Below are 17,271 nucleotides of genomic sequence, written 5' to 3' on the forward strand. Positions count from 1 at the left end.
GTGGAGTTGTTTCTGTAGTTACCCTATGACACGCTATTTTGCACTAGGTCAGTAGGAGTAGAGGGAGGCACAGGGGATATCAGTAAACAAATCAGAAAGCAATTTAGGCATTTATGCCAAATTTCAAGTCTCCTTTGCAAATTTAAATGTAAATATTTATAGCCATTTGGCTAGTAGGACCAGAGAACTGTGGATGAAATGCTCTGAGTCATAGCTTATCCTTCCATTGTTATTAGAAAAGATTCTTTGTCCATGTTTTCTTTTAAGACATCAGCATAAACCAAAACTTTGAAAGAACACTTAGCTGTGCACTGACACATCAGTGGTAGAGATAATGAAATATTGATTCTGTGCTTTATAGTAAGAGATTATACAGTTTATACCTGATGATTTCAGTGATATAAGAGAATTACACTTTGGAGTTTATTCGATAGGAATAGAAGTAAGGGGACAAATATAATTTTTGAAGAAGCTGGAAGAGAGTTATCATAGCTAGGAGGGATGGAAGGGCAATGGGAGCTGACAAAGTCACCTGTGGGGTTCTCTGAGCAGCACTGAGGGTCCAGGTGTGGTGTGGAGGATGCTACGTGTACCTAAGGACACAGGATGTCTGTACAGCAAGAGACCAGACAAGGATAAATCTGACCACAGTTTCATTTTGTCTTTATTGCAGTTGATTCGTATAAATAAATGGCCCTCTGGAAGGCAATTTCCCTTTCTTTGATTATCCAAGTCTCTCATAAACATTTTGGAGGGCTTTAAACTGTCTACTTGTTTTTCTCCTGCACTTCTAAAAAGATAAGAGCATTGTTTTACTGCGACTTACATTCCCAACATTGGCCAAAATTCCTGAATATAACAAACTCTAAAAAAGGTGCTTGTATTTGTAATAAACCACATGAAAATAGATTCTCAATATTACCTTCAAATAACACCTTCCTACTTAAATATCAGACCTCTGCAGAGGATTCAGATATGACTCCCTGTAGCCTCGCCTCTCTCTCCATTTCATTTCCCAATCAGAGGTTCTATTTCTGGGCCTCTAGGAACCCACTCTCCTTGACCTTTGCTGCACCTTGATGGAAAGGTCACACTGATCTCCTCTGGCTTTCAGAGGGGAAAGGGCAGCCCAAAGGTCGAGGGCAGGTCTGGTCATCCAGGAAGATACTTGATCGTTGTGGATCTCTGAGAGGCCACATCCCTCACCCAACAAGGATTTCCTACACCTCAGGCCACACAGTGCTCTGTTCCAGTCAAACCAGTAGGAGTCCAGAGAGATGGGTGAAGAGCCAGAGGGTCCAGGGTCAGGTCAGGCTGAAGGTCAGAGGGCTGAGAGTTGGTCTGGAGGCAGATGCATCACAGCTACAGGGAGAAGAGAGGCCACCTTGGTCAGAGGGAGAGAAATAAGGATGTGATCTAATGAACAATAATGAAAATCCACCTGGTCCCTCAGGCTCTTGTGGTTCCCTGGATAAAATCCAGCCCCAAAGCTAAAACAGTGAGCTAGCCTTTGGGACAAAGGGCCCTAAGCAGAAGCTGAGATACAGAAAATCAGGGCTCTCCCAGGCTCAGGCATAGGGGCAGAGTCCTTTCCTAACAACCTGGCCCCTGAGGTCCATCCTATGGCTCAGGTTGATGTCTCTTTTGCAAATGGACTAAACCTGGAAAATGGGGGCCAAAAAGTGTTTCAGCACTATTTATTGAACAGTCTGTCTTCTCTAATGATATAAAATATCACCTTCTTCAAATACTAAATTTCTGTGCATGTATGTCTTTGTGTCTGTTAGATATTCATATTCTGCCCCATTCTCTCTATTGTTATATAAGAACATGGTTGGTTTTATTATTTTTAATAACTTATCCCTTCACATCATCCTTCTAGCTCATAAATTTTCTTGCAATGTTCCCACACTTATTTTTCCATTTGAAAGCAAATATAAAGTAAAAAGGAAATAATAATAATTTGTCTTGGGAGACTATCCTGATGTGTATAAGACTTTGTTCTGAATATATTTGAGTGTCTAACATGTGTCAGGCTATCTACAATAACATGTAAGCAATATTTGTTCTTTCTAAATTCATAATCTGGTGGGATTAATACAGAAACTAACAAGGTGTTGAGTAAAAATTATTTAATTAGAAAGAGTAGCCTGAGACTGAACTCCCCATCAGACCAGTTTGATCTCTTTCAGTTTTATACTCCATCCACTCCCAGTTTAACCTACCACACACCCCACCCACACTCCACTCCTACAGAAGATCTTCCTTTCAGAGTCTCCTTTCCATCCATTTGTAGCTTTTAAGATTGTTCTCTTGTCTGGAGTGGGTAAAATGGGAAAGGGTAGCAGGGTTAGGTGGCCAGATGGAAGGAGCACAGCGGATAAAATCTGTCAAAAACTTGGACAAATATTTTCCTCAAGTCTGTCTATCTTTCATCCATATTGAGGTTTTTGCATTTGGAAATCTCTAAATTGCAAATGGCTCGTTTGCTCTCTGCTCTCTTTCTCTCCCTCTCCTTTTTTTTTTTTTTTTTTACTGCATGCTAGCTATTTCTCAAGAATCCAAACAGGAAAGGAATATGCAGTTAGCATATATGTAGGATTAAAACACATTAAATTATCATTGTTTCTTAGTATTTGCTAAGATTCCCATGTCTTAGATCCCCATGTCTAGTAGAAAGTAATCAAACTCAGCTGATTTGCATACTCCCACTGAAAACTCATTCTCTCCCTTGATAAATCCTAGGCTTTCAAGAAAGATGGCTAGGACCAGCCCCTCCCTCTTCTATGACTCTCTGAACTTTCTTAATATTCAAACTCATCTATGGACAACTTCTTTTCACAATCAAGTCACCTAAGAAATCCCAGGAATCTTTCACCATCAAGAATGATGAGGAATATATGTGAAATCATAATAAACTTGTTATAATATAAAAAAATCATGCTAGACTTGTAGACTTGTATGATGTCTAGCTTTCCTCCCGTGAGCCATAAGTCTGTCTACAGTCTAGCCTGAATTAATAGATATCCCGCTATGAGGTCCCCTGTCTTCACTGGCTTGATTATTGGCTTCTGAGAGAAAACTGGCCAGAATTCTAGCTCCAGAGATCTCAGATGGCCTTCTAACCTTGTCTGGCTCTTAGTCCTCTAAACTATTGAATCCCATAAACCTACTTCACTCTGGGTTAGTTCAGCTCTGTGCTCAAGTCTGATGCCTGCTGCAGTGCAGTTTCCTTGGGTCTTGTAGTTTCCAGGTGCCTAGATGAGGAATTCTCATCCTAATCAACCTCAAAATATACATTCTCACTGACTGCAAATTTTTCTGGGTTCTTTTTCATAAACTTGCTCATGAAAATATTAATACAATTTTGACCCTAACTGTCAAATTCTCTCTCCATGCTCCACTCCTAGAAATGAAACGCTTTCACATCCTTGCCTATGATGTGCTGTTTCCAATGCCAAGCAAGGACTATGAACACTCACAGGGTTTGTTGCTGCTGTTGATTGTTCCCATTAGGATTTGTGCGTCTGGCTGGAGGAGAAGGACCCTGCTCAGGGCGTGTAGAAGTGCATTCTGGAGAAGACTGGACCCCAGTGTCTGATGGAAACTTCACATTTCCCACTGCCCAGGTCATCTGTGCAGAGCTTGGATGTGGCAAAGCTGTGTCTGTCCTGGGACACGTGCCCTTCAGAGAGTCTGATGGCCGGGTCTGGGCTGAAGAGTTCAGGTGTGAGGGGGAGGAGCCTAAGCTCTGGTCCTGCCCCAGAGTGCCCTGTCCAGGGGGCACTTGTCACCACAGTGGAGCTGCTCAGGTTGTTTGTTCAGGTGAGATGTAGGTCAGGACTTAACCTCCCTGCACACTGTGTTCAAGTTTGTTTTTTTTTTCCTCCCCCTTCTCTGTTCAGGTTTTTTAAAAAATGAGATTTTGCTGACATCCTGTCTTCTTCTACCAGTGTATGCAGAAGTCCGGCTCATGACAAACGGCTCCTCTCAGTGTGAGGGGCAGGTGGAGGTGAACATTTCTGGACGATGGAGAGCACTCTGTGCCTCCCACTGGAGTCTGGCCAACGCCAATGTTGTCTGTCGTCAGCTCGGCTGTGGAGTCGCCATCTCCACCCCTAGAGGACCACGCTTTGAAGAAGGAGGAGATCAGATCTCAACAGTCCGATTTCACTGCTTTGGGGCTGAGTCCTTCTTATGGACGTGCCCTGTGACTTCCCTGGGTGGTCCTGACTGTTCCCATGGCAACACGGCCTCTGTGATCTGCTCAGGTAAGAAAGGGGGGAAAGGCTACTGGTATTCGTGGAGTGAAATGTTCCCAAGAGCAGAAAGTGAAGAAAACATGGCTTCAAAAATCAGATATTTCATGGTGAAATATGCTTTCTCTCATTGTTCATTCATTTTTCAGGTCAGGGCAAGAAGTGTGAAGGGGAATAATATATTTTTAAGCAGCATTATTATTTACAAATAATCATAGAAAATGATGCACCAGCAATAAGTGTAGACCTCAGTCATGATCCCCAACCCAGATAAGCCAAGAGAACACTCCCAGCACTAGAGTCACTGTTGCCTCCCAGTAACTATGTCTTGTGTCCTCTCCAGTGAAAATAGTTTAACTTCTACTACCATAGAATATTCACTGGAAGGACTGATGCTGAAACTGAAGTTCCAGTATTTTGGTCTTCTGATGTGGATAGATGACTCATTGGGAAAGTCTCTGAATCTGGGAAAGATTGAGGGCAGAAGGAGAAGAGGGTGTCAGAGGATGAGATGGCTGGATGGCATTACTGATGCAATGAACACGAACTTGGGCAAACTCCAGGAGACGGTGAGGGACAGGGAGGCCTGGCATGCTGCAGTCCATGGGGTCGCAAAGGTTGGACACGACTGGGCAGTTGGACAACAACAACAACAACAACCATAGGATATTTTACTGATTTTTGAACTTTACATAAAATCATGCAGTATGTTTCTTGTGTGTCTCACTTCTTTGACTCAACATTATGTTTGGGATTCCCTCATGATGTTGTTTGTAGCAGCTGACTATTCATGTTTATTACTGTAGAGTAGTTCTTTGAATGATCACATGACAATATACTGACCCATTTGACTGATGGTAGAGAGTTGAGTAGTTTTCTGTCCTTGACTATTACAAATATGATGCCACAACTTACCATGACAGTGGCTTTGGGTGAAAACTATGCGATTTATTTAATCCTTGGTCTTTTATTTTCTTTTTCTTAATGGTACCATGTCCTTAGATGAGTGAAGTTCTTAATCTTAAGGAAATATAACTTACTAGTTTTTCCCGGTATACTTAGTACTTCTTATATCCTTTTGAAAAGAACTTTGCTTACTCCAGGACCATAAAAACATTCTTCAATAGTATCTTATAGAAATTTACTTTTCTTTTGCATATAATTGTATATTCCTGCTGAGATTGATATCTATATAAGGGTCAAGTTTCATATTGATATCTAATTGACTCAGAATCATTTTCTGAAAAGATTTTTGTCTCCACTGTGTGCCACCTTTGCCATAAGGAGAAGGGCATATGTGTCTAAGCCTTTTTTAGACTCTCTGTTCTATTCCATTGTATCATTTGTCTATCCTTGCACAAATACTATATTTTCTTAATTATTGTAATTTTATAGTAAGTTTGAGTAATTTTAATTTACAAGAGTTCAGTTCAGTTCAGTTCAGTTGCTCAGTCATGTCTGATTCTTTGCAACCCCATGAACTGCAGCACGCCAGGCCTCCCTGTCCATCACCAACTCCCGGACTTCACTCAAACTCATGTCCATCGAGTCGGTGATGCCATCCAGCCATCTCATCCTCTGTTGTCCCCTTCTCCTCCTGCCCTCAATCCCTCCCAGCATCAGAGTCTTTTCCAATGAGTCAACTCTTCAAATGAGGTGGCCAAAGTACTGGAGTTTCAGTTTTAGCATCATTCCTTCCAAAGAACACCCAGGACTGATCTCCTTCAGAATGGACTGGTTGGATCTCCTTGCAGTCCAAGGGACTCTCAAGAGTCTTCTCCAACACCACAGTTCAAAAGCATCAATCTTTGGTACTCAACTTTCTTCACAGTCCAACTCTCACATCCATACATGACCACTGGAAAAACCATAGCCTTGACTAGATGGACCTTCTTTGGGAAAGTAATGTCTCTGCTTTTGAATATGCTATCTAGGTTGGTCATAACTTTCCTTCCAAGGAATAAGTGTCTTTTAATTTCATGGCTGCAATCACCATTTGCAGTGATTTTGGAGCCCCCCAAAATAAAGTCTGACACTGTTTCCCCATCTATTTCTCATGAAGTGATGGGACCAGATGGCATGATCTGAGTTTTCTGAATGTTGAGCTTTAAGCCAACTTTTTCACTCTCCTCTTTCACTTTCATCAAGAGGCTTTTTAGTTCTTCTTCACTTTCTGCCATAAAGGTGGTGTCATCTGCTTATCTGAGGTTATTGATATTTCTCCCGGCAATCTTGATTCCGGCTTGTGCTTCTTCCAGCCCAGCATTTCTCTTGATGTACTCTGCATTTCCTTCTCCAGGGGATCTTCCCGACCCAGGGATTGAACCTGGGTCTCCTGCATTCCAGTCAGATGCTTTAACCTCTGAGCCACCAGGGAAGCCCATATAAGAGTTACTTTATATTAACTAACTATGTTGCTTTTCTTGCCAACTGTGTTGGTCATTCTTGGCCTTTTACATTTTGAAACAATTTTTGAAATTAGTTTGTTATTTTTCACCAAAAGAAACTTCCTAAATGTATTTTGATTAAGATTATATTTAATCTACCAGAAATTTGAGGATGATTGACTTTGACAATTTTGAGTCTCCCAATTCATTGATATGACATATCCCTCCATTCACTTAGGTCTATCAGAGGTTTTGACATATTTTACTAGATTTTCTCCTAGGTTTTTCACGTTTTTGAAATTATTTGTATTTCTTTTAGTGAAAGTATCCTAGGAATGATTTCTTTCTGACTTATTTTCACCTTTTAATTTTTTTATTTTGACCTAATTTAAGACCTGAAAGTTGCAAAAATAATATAAAAATTCCAAGATGACTTTTACCTGGATCACCCAATATTAGTATTTTGCTGTAATCTTCCTCTCTTTCTCTCTCTCTCTGTCCCCCTCCTGCCCCATTTCTCCATAAATATGTAAAATTTTTCTGAATTAGGTTGCAGTCATGATGTCCTTTTATCCCTATGATAATTCAAGAAATTTCCTTATTAACCAAAGTGCAGTCAAGTCCTCGGCTGACTTCAACCCCAGACGACATCTAAATGCAACTACATGAAAGATCCCAAGACACAACTGCCAAGTTGAGTCTTTCTCAAATAACTGGCCCAGGAAGACTTAAGAAAATGAAGAGTGTGGGTATATATATATATATATTGCTTCAGAGGCTGTTTTTATGATTTGTTATACAGCAGTGTAATCAGGACACTTAGTATGTGGCCTGCACTTCTAAATACGGGTCTATTTGTCCTATGACCTTCCACTTTATTGATTCTCCATTATGCTGAGCTAATGTGCTGATATTCTCATTCTTTAGTTCTTATTTTCAACTAGTAAGTTTTTCAGCTCTAGAGTTTGTATTTGTTGTTATTGTTGTTATCATTTGTTTTCTTTTCCCATCAGGGTGCACATTTTGTCAGTTAATTCCATGGGCACCTTAATCAAGGCTCTTTAAATTCTCTGCAAGTAACTCTAGTAGCTGAGTATCCTGGGGAATTGTTTCTAATGTCTACATTTCTTCTTGGTTTCTCATGAGATCTATTTTCAATAAATATTTTTTAAATGCAGAGATGGTAGATGACAAATTGTAGAAATACTTCAGAAAGTGTTTTATTTTGCTTCTTCTATTTAAGGGTAGATGTGGGGACAGATAGATTTGGGGCTTCCCTGGTGGCTCTGCCTGCAGTCCTGGAGACCCAGGTTTGATCCCTGGGTCGGGAAGATCCCCCGGAGAAGGAAATGGCACCCCACTCCAGTATCTTGCCTGGAGAATCCCATGGATGGAGGAGCCTGGTAAGCTGCAGTCCATGGGGTCACAAAGAGTAGGACATGACTGAACGACTTCACTTTCACTTTAGGAACAGAACTTATTTAACTCATTCTTGGTGCTTGAGACAAAAATTGTGGCACTGTCAGAAGCAGAACTCTTCTTAGCGAAGGCGAACACTACAGTTATGAAAAATTTACAGCTATGTTAACCTGGGATTCCCCAAAGGCTCAGTGGTAAAGAATCTGCTGGCCAATACAGGAAATTCAGGAGGTGACATTTCGATTCCTGGTTGGGAAAGATCCCCTGGAGGAGGAAATGTCAATCCATCCCGGTATTCTTGCCTCGAGAATCCCATGGACAGAGGAGCCTGGAGTACTACAGTCCATAGAGTCAAAAAGAGTTGGAAACTACTGAGCAACTAAACTGCAAAAACTGCTATGTCACATTTTTCTTCTCAGACCCCACTGCTTGTCATTATTTAGTTTAATTCAGTTTTCTGTTTTTCAGTCACCAACACCCTGATCATTGCTGTTTCTGCAGGAAACCAGACCCAGGCGCTGCCCCAGTGCAATGACTCCCTGGCAGAACCAGCAGGCTCTGCAGCCTCAGAGGAGAGCGCCCCCTACTGCTCAGGTGAGGGTCCCACAGGACAGAAGACCCTTTACAACCCCGTCACCGCCCCATTGTCCCATTTCTCTCTCCTCAGACAGCAGGCAGCTCCGCCTGGTGGACGGGGGCGGTCCCTGCGCCGGGAGAGTGGAGATCCTTGACCAGGGCTCCTGGGGCACCATCTGTGATGACGGCTGGGACCTGGACGATGCCCGCGTGGTGTGCAGGCAGCTGGGCTGTGGAGAAGCCCTCAATGCCACGGGGTCTGCTCACTTTGGGGCGGGATCTGGGCCCATCTGGCTGGACGACCTGAACTGCAGAGGAAATGAGTCTCACGTGTGGAGGTGCCCTTCCCGGGGCTGGGGGCGGCACGACTGCAGACACAAGGAGGACGCGGGGGTCATCTGCTCAGGTCAGCACTGCACACTGTCCACAGTCTGGGGCAAGGGTGGGGCCCTGGAGGACGGGGGTCTGAGCCCTGATGGAGAGACGTTGAAAGGACCAGAGTAGGAGGCTTCCTCCCATGAAGCCTGTCTTTCCAGCAGATGTGAAGACAAGGTGCTTTCACTTCCTCCTGCATCATCTGAGATTCTGGTCCTTTCTTCTCACCAGTGTTTCCTGACAGAGCCATTTCTTACAGTTAACACTTGAAAGCAGGTGTCATTCTGCAGTTACTTGTGGTAGTATCTTGAAATCCTGGGCTTCCCAAGTTGCCCTAGTGGTAAATAACCTGCCTGCCAAAGCAGGACATGTAAAAGATGTGGGTTCAGTCCCTGGGTTAGGAAGATCCCCTTGAGGAGGGCATGACAACCCAGTCCTTTATTCTTGCCTGAGAATCCCATGGACAGAGGAGCCTGGCATAGTGAAAGCTCAGATTTTTCCTTTACAGTTCTGTTTGCTAGGAGTCTGAAGAGAGTCTCCATGGGCCAACATCCCAGTGTCCACAAGGCTGTGTTCTTCCTGGAATCTCTGGGAGGACTCCTTTTCCAGCCTTTTGTGGTTTCTGTGTGGCCTCATTTCTTGGCTCAGAGCCTTCTTTGTTCTTTTTCAGACAACAGTGCCTCTTCCAACCATTCTCCCTCACTCACATTACCCTCTGACTGGAGCTGGGAAAGATGATGCATTTCTCAGCATAGTGGGTTGAAAGATGTGTTAGGCGGGGCTCACGTGGTTATTCCACAATATTTGAGCTCTATCTCTCCATCCCAAGGTCCTTATTAATCACATCTGTAAAGTCCCTTTTGAAATGTAAGGTAACTGTCGCAGGTTCTGGGATTAGGCTGTGGACGTCTCTGGGGGTCCGTTATTCTGTTGACCATCTTGCTGTCCACATCACATTCTGTTCTTTTAGAAGCTTTGTCAGGAAGCAGGAAGCAGCTCCTGTCACTGCAGGTGCCCAAGTTGGCCTTGCTCTCTGTTCATATCTACATTGTTGTGGTAGAAATAGATGTACAGACATTAATGGTCAAAGTCAGCTGAAAGAGAGGTAGAAGTCAGTCTTGTCACCCAGTGGGCATCTCCTCCACTGAGTCAGGGATGTATGGTCACAACTTCTGGGGGAGAGGAAAACCCAGAGCACTGAGTGGGGTGCTCACTGTGTCCCATCCCCTCCCTTTCAATCTTAGAGTTCCTGGCCCTCAGGATGGTGAGTGAGGACCAGGAGTGCGCTGGGTGGCTGGAAGTTTTCTACAACGGGACCTGGGGCAGTGTCTGCCGCAGCCCCATGGAAGACATCACCGTGTCCATGATCTGCAGACAGCTTGGCTGTGGGAACAGTGGAAGTCTCAACTCTTCTGTTGCTCTTAGGGAAGGTTCTAGACCCCACTGGATAGATGGAATCCAGTGTCGGAAAACTGATACCTCTCTCTGGCAGTGTCCTTCTGACCCTTGGAATTACAACTCATGCTCTCCCAAGGAGGAAGCCTACATCTCGTGTGCAGGTGACTTACTGTCTGTTTCTGTGTCACTCCCAACCATGTAGGATGTCGTTAGTATGATTTAATATTTTCAGATCTAATTGATGGGTTTTGGTTGAGTCTACATAATGTAGGTGTATGTTTGTACTTGTCTCTGTGTCTGTTTGTTTGCTGTTGTTATGGGAAGTGGAGGCTGGTAAACTACTAATCAGATAAAGTAATTTCAGCTGCTAAGATGCAGTGACCCTCTCAGTCAAGTAGATGGTGAAGCTTCTGTGGTCTCTTGTCATTTGACTGTGACCAAAAACCTTAGATACTCATGTGTGGGGACAAGACCTCCCCCAGCTGTCCCTGAACTATAGCTTCCCATTGTTGTTTCTGCAGGAAGAAGACCCAAGAGCTGTCCAACTGCTGCCCCCTGCACAGGTGCGTCAGCCCACCCCCTCCCCTGTGGCTCCCAGGGGCTCCTTCCTCTCACCAGGGCAGTCACAGGAGGGGCTGCTGCCTTTTCAGACAGAGAGAAGCTCCGGCTCAGGGGAGGAGACAGCGAGTGCTCAGGGCAGGTGGAGGTCTGGCACAGCGGCTCCTGGGGCACCGTGTGCGATGACTCCTGGAGCCTGGCAGAGGCCGAGGTGGTGTGTCAGCAGCTGGGCTGTGGCCAGGCCCTGGAAGCCGTGCGGGCCGCGACATTTGGCCCTGGAAATGGGAGCATCTGGCTGGACGAGGTGCGGTGCGGGGGCCGGGAGTCCTCCCTGTGGGACTGTGCTGCGGAGCCCTGGGGGCAGAGCGACTGCAAGCACGAGGAGGATGCTGGTGTGAGGTGCTCTGGTGAGTGAGGGGCATGGGGTCCACCCTGGGTGAGCTGGGGCAGCATGGGGGGCAGTGAGTTGGGCTGGGCGTGGTGGGGAGTTTATGTTCAGACATCCCGGGTGCTGGGGCTCTGATCTAGGGCAGGGGAGCTGGGAGGACTGGACACTGTTGTTGTGGAGACTGAGGGGTGATTTCAGACTCAGGAGGGGAAAATGGGCTGCCCTGCATCTGGCCAATCACCCTGCTCCAATCTACTCTTTTTCTTTCTAGGTGCAAGGACAACATTGCACCCAAATACAGCAGGTACTGTGGTCCATCCGTGGGTAGGGGAGAATACTCAAATACTGGGGGCCTGTGCTGTGGGCTCTCTGACAGCTCAGGAGAGGAAAGAGCCTGAGGAGCCCTGGCTGGTGGGGGAAAACCAGGGCATTATGTTTGGGAAATCCCCTGCCTTGGTTCCCGAGGTCAGAAGGTTCTCATGCCCGGGGTCCGAGTGAGTCTGGTTCCCATGGAGCAGATTCTAAGGATCTCCCAGCTGCTCCTGAGTGTTGCTGCTTATCAGTGAGGTGCAGGTCACAGGAATGTTTGACACTCTGTCTCCTGAAGCCCAAGGAGAAGAGATGAGCCAGGTCCTCAGAGGCTGTCCCGGCAGGCATCTCCCTGACAATCCCCAACTCTGCCTCAGCTGGAGTGGAGTTGACTCATTTCAGGACGAGACCTGGAGGACCCCAGTCACTGTCAGTGCACCTGTGTCTGAGGCTGGGACGCCATTGTCTGGAGCTCCCTGGAAATGCTGGCACAGGGGTTTTCTCTGTGCCTCTATGTGACATTCTCCACACCCACTTGCCTTGTTCTCCTAGGGACGAGAACAACCTCAAATCCTCTCCCTGGCATCTTCTCCCTGCCTGGGGTCCTCTGCCTCATCCTGGGGGCCCTTCTCTTCCTGGTCCTCATCATCCTGGTGACTCAGCTGCTCAGATGGAGAGCAGAGCGCAGAGGTGGGCTGCAGGGGGACCTGGGGACCAGGGAGAGTGTGTGGAGGCAGGAGATGGGGCACCTGTGAGGAGGGGAACCTGGGCCAGGTCTCTGTTCTGAGTTGCAGAACTCCGTGTGCTCCATGCTAAACTCTAAAGTCTGAGTATACAGAAGTTCTTAGGACTGGGGTGTGAACTCTCATAAGTCATGGCCACTCCTATGAGATCAGACAGGTTCGGGACTGAGCTGTGGATTCAGGTCAGATGAGGGGAGAAGGTGCTGACATGGGGCACGGAGTGGGAGGTTAACCCGAGGCCTTGGCAAGCCCCATGTGAGCACTGGGGAGATGAAGGAGGGCTGGCTGGATTGGGGTGTCTGGGGCGGCTTCTCTGACCTTCTAGAGGATCTCTCAGCTTTATCCAGCTATGAAGATGCTCTTGCTGAAGCCGTGTATGAGGAGCTCGATTACCTTGTGACTCAGAAGGAGGGTCTTCTGGGCAGCCCAGGTGGGTGTCTCTGTCTGCCCTCCTGGGACCTAGGGTTGTTACCACCCACTGGCTGTGCAGGTCTTCTCAGCGTCTTCAGACCCTACGCATGCCCCAGGCTCACAGAGGCGGCTTCTCCAACATGGTAGGATGGCCTCTCATAGCCCCGAGAGCTCCCAGCCTACACAGCAGGAGTCAGGCCTGTCTCTTCTTAGCCTTAACACAGGTCCTGTGGGTGTGGGAAGGTCATTCTGTGTGTTGTGTGATGTTTTTCTCCACTTTAGGCTTCCTGTCAGATGGTGAGGACAATGACTCCAGGTCTGCAGCAGGTAATAGAGATGGACCCGCCTCAGCTGAGCTTTGGGGAGGGAGAGTTTCCCTGATAGAGACAAGATGCAAGGGGAATAGTCTTCTTTTGATGGACCAGAGGCATCCCTTGTGCCTAGACAGGGTCCGTCCTTCCCCTTCTCTGGCTGTTCTGTGATGTCTCACATTGGGGCTGGGCTCTCTGTGTCCAGGATCACAACAGGCACACAATGTTTTTAAAAATAACATCTGGAAAGCACAATTTGTCAAAATACTTTAGTAATGCTCCATGGTATAAGAGTTCCTCTGAGAAAGATCTGTAAAATCATGTTTTGGCTTCTGGACACTTCAAACTGAAACATGGTCTTAGAGAAAAAAATCTTTTGAAACAAGCTGTGTTCCCAGGGACAGGGGATGCCTGGTGGGCTGCTGTCTATGGGGTCACACAGAGTCGGACACAACTGAAGTGACTTAGCAGCAGCAGCAGCAGACTCTATTTAGCGGCTCAGAAACTCTGGATGAGAAGGGATCTTAGGTATTTCCCAGACCCACTGTGGTTTCATCTGACCCCTGCTCTGCCCTCAGAAGCCCCAGATCAGAGGACTGATGCCCCTGGTGAGGGTTATGATGATGCTGAAGAGGTACCAGTGCCTGGGGCTCCTCCTGCCTCTCAGGGGAGTGAAGAGGAAGTGCTCCCAGAGAAGCAATATGGGATGAGGTCCTCTCAGACACGTGAGTGGTGTTAGCTGATCTCCTGCAATCTTTTCTTTCTGTCCTAGAAAGGGTTTATTTGAGCTCCTCAATGCCCAGCCTCTCTAGAGTTTCAAATTTGGGTAATCATATGCATTTGATGATTCAGATGGTAAAGAATCTGCCTGAAGTGCAGGAGACCTGGGTTTGATCATTGGATGAGAAGATCTCCTGGAGAAGGGAATGGCCACCCACTCCAGTATTGTTGCCTGGAGAATCCCATGGACAGAGGAGCCTGGTGGGCTGTAGTCCACAGAGTCACAAAGAGTTGGACACTACTTAGTGTCACTTCACTTCTCAACCATATGCTGTCTTTAATGCTGTCATACTCCTTGGCAGTGGGCAATCACTCTACTTTTGGCAATTATGTATCTATACTGCAACATCAATTTTCACTTTATATTTAATATGCTTGCATTAGAATTTACAGATTAGGGCATTTCCTGACAATCCAGTGGTTAGGACTCTGTGCTTTCACTGCTAGGAACTGACTTCAATCGCTGGTCAAGCAACAAAGATCCCACAAGCATTGTTCAGTGGCCAAAAGAAAAATAAAATTTAGAGATTAATTGAGCATATTTACAAAATCCAAAAATAGAACAAATATTTGATAACATCTCTGTGCTGTCTTATACATGAAAGGTAGCTAGAGATTTTTAAAAATGTACTGCAGTATTGAATTTGTGAGGCATTCTGATAATTTAAGGTGAGCTCTGTTTATTTGTCAGCACTAACATGTACAAATCTATGATACACGGTCAGTCAGTTCAGTCCCTCAGTCGTGTCCGACTCTTTGTGACCCCATGGACTGCAGCATGCCAGGCCTCCCCGTCCATCACCAACTACCAGAGTTTACTCACATGCATGTCCATTGAGTCAGTGATGCCATCCAGCCATCTCATCCTCTGTTGTCCCCTTCTCCTCCTGCCTTCAATCTTTCTCAGCATCAGGGTCTTTCCCAATGAGTCAGCTCTTCGCATGAGGTGGCCAAAGTACTGGAGTTTCAGCTTCAGCATCAGTCCTTCCAATGAATATTCAGGACTGATCTCCTTCAGAATGGACTGGTTGGATCTCCTTGCAATTCAAGGGACTCTCAAGGGTCTTCTCCAACACCACAATTCAAAAGCATAAATGATACACGGTGGTCTTAACATAAAGACGATTAGGTGGGTCATGGGCTCAGAGTTTGAGTCCACAGTCAGCTAAAGTCAACTGTGTGGATCACAATAAACTGTGGAAAATTCTGCAAGAGATGGGAATACCAGACCACCTGACTTGCCTCTTGAGAAACCTATATGCAGGTCAGGAAGCCACAGTTAGAACTGGACATGGAACAATAGACTGGTTCCAAATAGGAAAAGGAGTATGTCAAGGCTGTATATTGTCACCCTGCTTGTTTAACTTATATGCAGAGTACATCATGAGAAATGCTGGGCTGGAAGAAGCACAAGCTGGAATCAAGATTGCCAGGAGAAATATCAGTCACCTCAGATATGCAGATGACACCACCCTTATGGCAGAAAAGTGAAGAGGAACTAAAAAGCCTCTTGATGAAAGTGAAAGAGGAGAGTGAAAAAGTTGGCTTAAAGCTCAACATTCAGAAAATGAAGATCATGACATCTGGTCCCATCACTTCATGGCAAATAGATGGGGGAAACAGTGAAAACAGTGTCAGATTTTATTTTGGGGGGCTCCAAAATCACTGCAGATAGTGAATGCAGCCATGAAATTAAAAGACACTTACTCCTTGGAAGGAAAGTTATGACCAACCTAGACAGCATATTGTAAAGTGGAGACATTACTTTTCCAGCAAGGTCCATCTAGTGAAGGCTATGGTTTTTCCAGTAGTCATGTATGGATGTGAGTTGGACTGTGAAGAAGGCTGAGCGCCGAAGAATTGATGCTTTTGAACTGTGGTGTTGGAGAAGACTCGAGAGTCCCTTGGACTGCAAGGAGATCCAACCAGTCCATTCTAAAGGAGATCAGACCTGGGTGCTCATTGGAAGGACTGATGCTAAAGTTGAAACCCCAATGCTTTGGCCACTTCATGCGAAGAGTTGACTTATTGGAAAAAGTTCTGATGCTGGGACAGATTGGGAGCAGGAAGAGAAGGGGACGACAGAGGATGAGATGGCTGGATGGCATCACCGACTTGATGGACATGAGTTTCAATGAACTCCGGGAGTTGGTGATGGACAGGGAGGCCTGGCATGCTGCAATTCATGGGGTCACAAAGAGTCGAACACGACTGAGTGACTGAACTGAACTGAAAGTCTAATTACTCCAGACGGTTCAGTAGCTGAGAGAAGATACTCATTCTCTGGAAAAAACATTTTTCCATCTGAGGGCCCATGTGGTCCCTGGGGAGGGGCCTCTGTGGCTGCACCTGTGATAGTATTTTTGGACATTTGGGAACAGGAGTCAAGTCAACTAAGAGCAGAGCTGGTTTGTGATTGAGGAACTCAGGTTTTCCTTTCCCCACTCTCTCTCTCATTGTGATTTCACATCTGTCTGTTGTGAGAGGAGAGCATTTAAATTCATTGTTATGATTCTTACCATTCCTGGGCATCTCCTTGCTGATTGTGTAGCCTGGAAGCAGGTCTTCCCAGGGCTCCTGTGTGAGCACAGGTTTCCTGTGATGCAGGGTTTCCACATGAATTGAGGCCCCAGAGACCACATGGACCAGCCCCGGTCCATCCTCACTGAAACTGATATGAAATAGCCTGAGCCTCCTGCCCACACCTGGTTCCCAGGGATGCTTTGTCATCACCACATGCTTAACTCACTTCCACCACACTGTCTGGTCCCATTGTCTCAGTTCTAATCATACTTCTCTTTCCTCTTTCAGGCTCTTCTCTAAATGTTTCTAGAGAAGAAGCTAATCCTGGGGAAGGAGAAGAGAGCCCCTGGCTGCTCCAGGGGGAGAAAGGGGACCCTGAGTACGATGATGTTGAACTAAGTGTCCAGGGAACATCCTCAGTGACTTTCTGGTGATGTTGTATTAAATATGAGATGAAGCCTCAGATATTCTAATTGCCTGTATTTCAATACAGTAATGCTGACTTGTAATTGTGTTACATGAAAATTGCTCAAAATGAAATATTCTGAATAAAGTAACTTTTTTGCTTTGTTAATAATTACCAAGTTCCATGTCAGATGCTTTTAGATCCTCAAACACCATTTTCCTCAAAGGAAACACATGATGAGTGCACTGCCCTGTTTTCTCATCTCCTTCAAAGGCTAATGTGGTCATGACTTTGCCTGGATCACAAATGCTCCAGGTCACTCTTACTTAGAAAAAGAGTCTAAACTTGGTTCACTTTCATACCCTCCTTCTTAGCAAGATGAACTTGTCAACCAAAAACTATAGTCAGAACCTGAAAGTAGTGTTATT

General features: G+C 45.7%; 1 protein-coding gene across 1 annotated transcript in view; it reads left to right on the forward strand.

The window, feature by feature from the left end:
- LOC120858766 (antigen WC1.1-like) overlaps window positions 1-16,990 on the forward strand; it is a 54,528-nt gene extending 37,538 nt beyond the window's left edge. Inside the window, exons 9-21 of the mRNA XM_040235071.1 lie at window positions 3,517-3,825; window positions 3,954-4,271; window positions 8,567-8,659; window positions 8,733-9,047; window positions 10,261-10,575; window positions 10,936-10,977; window positions 11,065-11,379; window positions 11,632-11,664; window positions 12,222-12,359; window positions 12,750-12,842; window positions 13,106-13,150; window positions 13,713-13,859; window positions 16,726-16,990. Coding sequence (XP_040091005.1) covers window positions 3,517-3,825; window positions 3,954-4,271; window positions 8,567-8,659; window positions 8,733-9,047; window positions 10,261-10,575; window positions 10,936-10,977; window positions 11,065-11,379; window positions 11,632-11,664; window positions 12,222-12,359; window positions 12,750-12,842; window positions 13,106-13,150; window positions 13,713-13,859; window positions 16,726-16,871 — 2,309 coding nt within the window. The 3' untranslated portion in view covers window positions 16,872-16,990. The remainder of the gene's footprint in view (window positions 1-3,516; window positions 3,826-3,953; window positions 4,272-8,566; window positions 8,660-8,732; window positions 9,048-10,260; window positions 10,576-10,935; window positions 10,978-11,064; window positions 11,380-11,631; window positions 11,665-12,221; window positions 12,360-12,749; window positions 12,843-13,105; window positions 13,151-13,712; window positions 13,860-16,725) is intronic.
- Window positions 16,991-17,271: the final 281 nt, after the last annotated feature.

Source organism: Oryx dammah, unplaced genomic scaffold (genome assembly GCF_014754425.2).
Source record: "Oryx dammah isolate SB20612 unplaced genomic scaffold, SCBI_Odam_1.1 HiC_scaffold_29, whole genome shotgun sequence".
In the NCBI taxonomy this organism is placed as follows: domain Eukaryota; kingdom Metazoa; phylum Chordata; class Mammalia; order Artiodactyla; family Bovidae; genus Oryx; species Oryx dammah.